At 53.5% G+C, this 8191-nt stretch overlaps 1 protein-coding gene across 1 annotated transcript; it reads left to right on the forward strand.

Annotated features, from left to right (window-relative positions):
* Positions 1-763: 763 nt before the first annotated feature.
* LOC307107012 (cystatin-C-like) lies at positions 764-4973 on the forward strand. The gene is made up of 3 exons (XM_079783873.1): positions 764-1091; positions 3736-3849; positions 4658-4973. Exons 1-3 carry the CDS (start codon positions 849-851, stop codon positions 4739-4741), a joined length of 441 nt encoding a protein of 146 aa, XP_079639999.1. The 5' UTR covers positions 764-848; the 3' UTR covers positions 4742-4973.
* The last annotated feature ends 3218 nt before the right edge of the window (positions 4974-8191 follow it).

The following is an 8191-nucleotide window of genomic DNA, read 5'->3' on the forward strand; positions in this document are numbered from 1 at the left end:
CACATTCTTTAACGTGTCTACTAGAAAATAGAAAGCTACACATGGACTCGCTGACATCTCTATAAGGCAGCCCCTCTGCAATGTCAAGTCCAAGGCTCACTGGCCCACTCGCCACCTGTTACATACAAACCCTAGACCTTCCCGCCTGGGAGAAGCCCGAGAAAGGTTTGTTGAATAAATGCATGAGTTGTGCAAAAGAGAACCCGAACGTTTTACCAATTAGAGGTTAAGTACTTCACTTATGTTTGGTAAAGATACGCCCCAGTACCAGGGGCAGATGGTATCTTCCCCAGCCCTTGAAATCGTACCCTTGCTCTGGCATCCCTAGAATTCGACCCATTGCTCAGAGACCAAGACACCTATTTTTCCCTTTTAAAAGAATAAATTAGAATTCAGGGGTTACCAGCTGTTCAGGCCCAGAGAAGGGTGGCCAGAATGAGCTGAGCTTCAGAGCACACTAGAGGTGGCCTGGGAGGGTAGGGAGGGGCTGAAATGGGTGGGGGAGGAACCCAGACAGACTTCGGTGGCTAAGCCGGGACCGGACCGAGGGGCAGGGAGGAGGGGAAGGATTATTAAGGCTGGAGATGAAGACCAACAGAGGGCGAAGGGAGCCGGTTGGAGAAGCAGGACCCGAGGACTGAAACGGAGCGGGGCCCAGGGAGGGGCTGGCCTGCGAAAGGGGGTGGGGATGTGACGGGAAGGAAAAGGAGGAGCCGAGGGCGGGGCGGGCGGCGATAGGGCAGACGGGGCCATAAAAGCCGCTGCGGGCGGGTGGAGCCCGCGGCATCTAGATCGCACCCCTCCACACTCGTCTCTTCGCTCTAGAGTTCTGTTCCCTGGAGGTGACCATGACCGGGCTCTCGCGCGCCCCGCTGTTCCTGCTCGCCCTGGCCCTGGCCCTGGCCCTGACCGCGAGCCCTGCGGCCGGCGCCAACGCCGGCAGGCCTCGCCTGCTGGGCGGCCTGGCGGAGGCGGACGTGAACGAGGAGGGCGTGCAGCAGGCGCTCAACTTCGCCCTGAGCGAGTACAACAAGGCGAGCAACGACGCCTACCACAGCCGCGCCATGCGGGTGGTGCGCGCCCGCAAGCAGGTGCGTCCGGGGGCCGGGGCTGGGCGCCGGGGGCCGGGGGCCGGGGTCGGGGGCCGGGGCCGGGGGGCAGGGCGAGGCGATGGGGAGGAGGAGCCTGCGCCCCGGGAGGGCGTGGCCCTTGTGACACGATCAGCCCCGCCCCAAGCGCCCCACTCGCAGCACGGTCACCCGCCAGTGCTTCTCAGCCAGGCAGTTTCTCTGGTCTTGCATGTGACGGACCATCACGGGCTTATTCGCCAGGACTGGCAGTGGGTCACAGGCACTCTGGGTCAGTGCCAGGCCTTTGCTTCTGTTTTCAAGCACCAGCCCAGCAAGGACAGGGCCTGAGGTCCAGCCCACTGATCTCCCTCCCAGGCCGTGGGGCTGGGGGGTCAGAGTGAGTTGGCAACTTAATGACCACAGGCGAAGGAAAAACAGGGTGCATACCGGCTGCCCTCCCGGCTCTGCCACTGAGTGGTTTTTTAAAACACTTTATTCCTCTTAACTTTTCATGTTGACATAATTTCAGACTTACAGAGAACGTGCAAAAATAGAACACAGAATCCTGTAGATTCTTCCCCCAGATTAGTCAAAATGTTGCCCTGTTTGCTTTATCCACCTCCCTCCCTCCCCACATGTGTGTGGGGGTACATATATGCATTTATTTCTCTGAACCATTTGGGAGAGTATATATTTCCTAAAAACAGGCATTTTTAAAAATAATCACAGTACGATTTTGAACAGCAGGTATCAACACTGAAATAGTGATCTAATGCATAGACTTATCAGATGTCCGTGATAGTTCCACCAGGGTCCTTTATAGCCAAGGACACTCCCGGTTCACACACTGCAGCCCCTTTACCCTGGAGCAGCCTGTCTGCCTCATCACCTTGGCATTTGCGAAGGGTCCAGCCTAAATGTGCGGACTGGCACTCAGTTAGTGCTGCCCTGAGGTTTCCTCAGGATAAGATTTGGGTCATGCAAAAGAGGAATATTCTCTGAGTCTCCTCTCAACAGGTGCCACTAAACCAACCTCCCTGTCCCCTCTGTGCGATGGTATTCGGGGCCTCAGGCACTGAGGACGGGCCCTCACTGCTCCCCTGGTCACCTTGAGGGAACCAGCAAACACAGAGGAGTCCAGGATGAGCCTGTGGCATCCAGGCGGATGCTACGGCAGAGGGTCTTGCATGAGAATCCAGACCTGAGAGACCCTGGAGGAAAGGCCCCTGGGGTGTTCTTCCCTCCAGAGGTCAGACCTCTGGAGGAGGCTCTGGGTTTTTGAAGTCTCATTCCCCACCCGTAGATGGGTACCCCACCACCAGAAGCCAGAGGTAGTAAGTGTATGCTGGGGTAGAGAGGACCACGTGACCCTGCCTCTGCCAGCCCGCCCTGAGGTTCTGGCCAGCTAGGGAGAGCAGTCATCAGAGTTAGAAAAGGAATGGAGGGCACATCCAGAGGGGCTGCTGGGCCTTGAGCTTGACCTTGGAGGAAGGCTGACATTTAGACCATGGAAAAGCAGAACGTAGCCGCACAGCAGCAAAGTGCGGTACCTGCTGCATGCCAGTGTTTAGAGCCTGTTCTCACCTCCTCTTGAAACGTCAGACGATGGGTCAAGATCGGACCCATTTCCCAGGCAGCCGTTGGCTGGCACTGGCCCCTTTGGATGGGACATGCACTCCTTGCTCACCAGGTCCCTGCCAGGCACAGCTCCTCTCCACTGTGACCCTGGCTTGGTGTCACAACGCATGGGCCCATGTGGAAAACTGACACCAAGGGCACATCTGTATTACTTTCAACAATAAAGATAAATTAAAAAAAAAAAGAAAAAAGAAAGAAACTGACAGCAGAGGGATCGTAGGACTTGCTTGACATCCATAGGGCAGAGTCCAGAGCCTGGTCTGGGCCCCTCGTCTCGAGGTTCTCCGAGTTCTCACGAGGTGAGTCTGGGATGCCTGTGTGAGCACAGGTTTCACATGTGTAATCTCAAATGCAAAAGACACAAGGTGTGAGGTGTGTGGCACACTTTAGAAGTGTTCCCCTCACAAACAGCTTGAAAGGCAGGCATCCCAGGGGCATCTGTTATTGGCCTCAAGCGTGTGTGTGTGTGTGTGTGTGTGTGTGTGTGTGTGTGTGTGTGTGTAAAGCATCTGCTCAGTGGGGGCATGAGTAACCTGGTTTCCACAGGCGATGAGAGTCTCGATGGGCTGGATGTTACCAACTGGACTGTAACTTCAAGGCCATTACCATGGGAGTCTTCCTGAGGCAGAACCGGCCCCCGCCCCGGCCCCGGCAGAGCTGTCCTTTTGCCTTAGTCCCTGCCCTGGTTCCTGGCGCTGGCACAGCGGATTTGCTGATACCCTCGCTGGTTCCCCAGAGCTGCACCTCTAGCTTCTGGCAGAATTTTGACGTCTGGCTCCACCTTCTATTTTCCTGCCTCTCTTCTGCCAGGCTGTGTGACTCACCTTGTCAGAGCTGCTCCGTAAACAAGTTACAAGGAGGACCTAGGGCACACGGTCTTGGGTAGCCATCAGGAGGTGGCTGGGTGCCTCCTGGGTGTTGGCTCTGGCAACCCCCGGATGCTGGCCCAATGCGCGCTAACGGGAAGGTACCTGCCTGGGTGGCGTGGGCAGGTGATGAAAACCAATCCTTCCCTTTATGTGCACAGCTCGTGGCTGGGCTGAACTACTTCTTGGATGTGGAAATTGGTCGAACCACATGTACCAAGTCCCAGCCCAACTTGGCCAACTGTCCCTTCCATGAGCAGCCGAACCTGAAGAAGGTATGTACTTGATGTGGGCCAGGGGCCAGGCACACAGGGCACAGGGCGCCCTGGGGATGTGTCATGGGGGAGTGCTGTGGCCTGGGTGGGGTGTGCAGGGGCTGGGGTGTGTGGGGGAAAGGGTGCTAGTTTGTGTGTACAGGTCCCTAATTTGAATTTATAAGGGCAATTGAGCTGGGACCTTTGAGCACCACATGCTTTGGGGGATTGTTGCCTGCTGACTGAAGGAAGCAGGGGGGTAGAGATAGGGCCCTTTTAATCCCAGCCTCAGCCATTGGAACAGATTAGAGGGAATTGGAGGCCTGTCCGGAGAAGCCCATCCATGCTGCCCTGCTCACTGAACACCAGACTCGCGCCTGGGCTTGACTGGTTCTTGGGATGTCTCAGCCGCTGGGGAGACCTCCATCTGCTTGTCACCTCCCCAAACACTCTCTTTCAGGGGAGTTTCCGGTCATAGGGTCATAGTGCTAGCCCACTGGAGGTGGAGGGAACTTGGCTGATACCCTGCACCCTCTAGGGCTGTGTGGCTTTGCTGGGCTGCTCCTTAAAGGGCCATGCTGGGGGTACACCAGTGTGGATTCCTGCAGGGACAGGGGAATGAAGATCTCCTAGACTTGGAGTAATGGAAGGGGTCACCAAGAGGCCCCTGCTGAGTCCTGCATCGTTATCCGGGGCTCCGCGGGGTAGGGGGTCGAGAGGTCCACCAAGCAACCACAGCTCCTCACCTGCACTTCGGAGACCTCGTGCTGGGCCATTTCCTTTTTTACTGAAACCCTAACTGACCACCTCTCTTGTTTCCGTTTTGCAGGAAGCACTCTGCTCTTTCCAGATATACACTGTCCCCTGGCTGGGCAAGACCTCCTTGGTGAAGTCCAGCTGCCAGGACGCATAGAGGAGATGTGACAGGCTGAGCCATGCAGGCTGCCTCTCACTTGCACGCCCCCATCCCTGGTGGGGCCCCTTCAGTGTGCTGGCCTCAGGAGACAAACGGAGAAGCTTCCTGAGCCTTGTGTGACCAGCTAAGTGGCTCTCACTTGCTTCTTTCTATAGAGTGCTTTCTAGATGCACCTGTGCCTGGTGCACGTTCTGCTTCCACTTTACGCAATAAAACATGACATCAGCTACTCCTTGCGTTGTTCACTGTCTCGGGGATGCGCCTGAGGGTTTACAGTTACTTTACCAGGAGCTCCTGTCCCGCTGGCTCTGGAGGGCAGACGAGAGGAGAGAGCTGACACGGTCGGCCATAGTGGGCACGTTCGGGGAATATGCTGCCCCATTCGGATGACTGAGTCATGGAGGGGGACTGGGAACCAAGGCTTTCGGCTGTGGTGGCTCCTGATCATCTAAAAAAGAGGAAGGGACCTATGCTGCTGGCTCTGGAGACTTGGCTGCTGCGGTTGAAAAGAAGTCAGGCTGTGAGCAGGGCTGGACAGTGGGGAGGAGTCAGACAGAGCCCATAGCCCAGGGCCTCCCTCAGCAAGGTTCTGCAGAGCCATAGGTTTCTGCCAGATGTGCTGAGCTGATCAGACCCCAGGGGCTGATGTGATGGCTGAGGTTCCCTAGACTCTAAAGCAGTGGTCGGCAAACTCATTAGTCAACAGAGCCAAATATCAACAGTACAACGATTGAAATTTCTTTTGAGAGCCAAATTTTTTAAACTTAAACTTCTTCTAACGCCACTTCTTCAAAATAGACTCGCCCAGGCCGTGGTATTTTGTGGAAGAGCCACACTCAAGGCGCCAAAGCTGCACGTGGCTCATGAGCCGCAGTTTGCCGACCACTGGACTAAAGAATAATTCACCTGCTTCTCTTCATTATACTCTGCTGTGTGGACAAACACATAAAACGGAGAAGCAGTTCATGAAATGGTAGCCGAACAAGGAGAAGACTTCTAAGCAGTCCTGTTCTCTCACCCTTGGCATTGGGTCTCTGGGGACAGGCGGTGGGGGGCATGGTGTCAGATGATACAGAGGTTTCTGTAGCCCAGGGTCAGACACACTCAGGGTCATTCAGATGTCAGAGCCCTGGCTGGTATGCTCAGTGGTTGGAGCATCACCCTGTGCACCAAAAAGTCGCAGGTGCCATTTCCTGGTCGAGGGCATGTACCTAAGGTTGCAGGTTTGATTTCCGGCCCCAGTTGGGCATTTGTGGGAGGCAACCATCAATGTGTCTCATATCAATGTCTCTCTCTTTTTCTCTCCCCACCCTCTTCCTTCTACCCTCTCTAAAAATCAGTAGAAAAAATATCCTCAGATGCCCAGCTGGTGTGGCTCAGCAGTTGAGCATTGACCCATGAACCCAAGAGATCGCAGGTTCGTTTCCTGGTCAGGGCACGTGCCTGGGTTGTGGGCTCGATCCCCAGTAGGAGGCTTGCAGGAGGCAGCCGATCGATGTTTGTATCTTCTCTTCCCCTCTCGTTCTCTCTAAAATCAATAAAACATATTTTTTTAAAAATATCCTTAGGTGAGGATTAACAACAACAACAAAAAATGTCAGCTGGAGTCCCCATAATCTCAGGCATGGCTGCATATGCCATCACCGGAGGAGCTTTAAAAAATACTGATGCCTGCTTTGCACTTTGAGAAATTCTGACTTAATTGGTCAGGGCTGGGACCTAGGCACTGGGATTTTGATATCCAACTGATTCCCAAAGGAACTGCAGAATTGTAACTCAACTAGATTTCCTCTAAAAGTCCTATTACTCCTAAAACATCTGTAATTTGCAGCTGGTGCAGGGTTCGCTCTCAAAGTCAGACCTGCATCTAGACGTGCTTTTGGTTCCAGGGATCTAGGCCGATATATAACCCAGCCCCCTCCTTGATTCCCAGTAAATGAAAAGCAACCAAACAAAACCACATGAAAAATATCCCTCAACCAAAGCCTTCCTTAGGTCAGTGAACTTTTGTGGAGATTTCAGGCAGCCGAAGAGATTTCTGTGGAGCAATAACCTTGACATTTTCAACCCTTTCCTTGAAATGCTCTTGACCTCACTCCTAGAGGTAGTTGCCCTTTGACCTTCACCTCACGGAGTCACTGACCTTCTTTCTCTCATTGGTCCCTCTTGGCATTTCTCATTTGTCCACCCTATCCCTTTCCTGGAGATCCCTTCCCTAGGATCCCTCAGCTGATCCAAACCCTCCCTCTGTGGGGCAGAGCAGCTCAGTTCTTTCAAGACTTAATCACACCCATCAAGGTGCTCAGAAAATAAAGGGTTCCCTAGTAAACTGGCTTTACCCTCTTAGTGAAGTCCTTTCATCATGAATAGCAACATGTTTTCCTTTTACCCAAATGCCTGCCAAATCCAGGCCCCGAGGAACAGATTAAAGGAAATACCTGCCTGCCCCGAATGGCCACCCGCCTTGAATGGTGCTGAGGAATGCTAGTCCCTCGGCCCTGTGTGTTTCTCACATCGCATTGTCCAGGTGGAGGTAACACCACGGGAAAATCCCCAAGGTTGGTGCTGACTCACAAATCAGAGAGTGCCCGCCTTCTTATGATAAAAACGAGATAATAATTCATGGGGCGACACCCCCTCCTTTCCCCTCATTCCACCTGTTTTCAGGGAAGGTGACTTTACCTTTTGAACCGTGGCTTGGAGAAGGTGACCTTGGCTAAGCCAGTCAGGACAGCCCATCACCCCGAGCCTTAGTGATTGGATTAAAGATGTCACATCACCCAAGGCTGGCCACCTGGGGGTGGGAGGATGGGGGGACTCCTGAGGCTTAATGTGGGATTTTGTTTAAGCTACTTAAAAAGCAGGCTCTCTCTAGCTGGGTTTGAATAGAAGACAGGAAGTCTAAAGCAGTTGTTTGAGAATAAAGCCAGATTGCAGGGGGGCACAATAACTGAGTCAAGAGACAAAAAAACAGCAGGTCATTGACATCACCTGAGTCCCGGCACTGAGCAGCGCCTGCCGTGAGTTATGTGAGCCGGTCATCCCCTCTCTTCAGGCCTGCTGGGATGGTTTTTCTGGTGCTTGTGCTCTTATGAGTCCTACCTGATAGAGAGGAGCAGAAACTGAATTCACCAATCATTTCTCAGAGCTGATTGCCCCACGACATTTCTTGACTGTTTCAAAGTAACCCTCCAAGGGGTCACCTTGCAGAAAGAGCAGGTCCTGCCCTCTGGACCTTGGAGGCATTAGACCACTGTTAAAAGTGCAGCGTCACAGGCTGAACTGTGCCTCACAAACAGGCATGGCTCAGACTATTAAGAGCCACTACTATAAAGAATTTTTTAAAAATTTATTGATCTTACAGAGAGAGAAAGGAAGGTATTAGGTTTGATCAAATAATTGAATCGATACCCCCTCCCCTGGGAACTGACCTTTAGGCCACTTCAC

The sequence above is a fragment of the Cnephaeus nilssonii genome, assembly GCF_951640355.1.
Source record: "Cnephaeus nilssonii genome assembly, chromosome: 11".
Taxonomy (NCBI): domain Eukaryota; kingdom Metazoa; phylum Chordata; class Mammalia; order Chiroptera; family Vespertilionidae; genus Cnephaeus; species Cnephaeus nilssonii.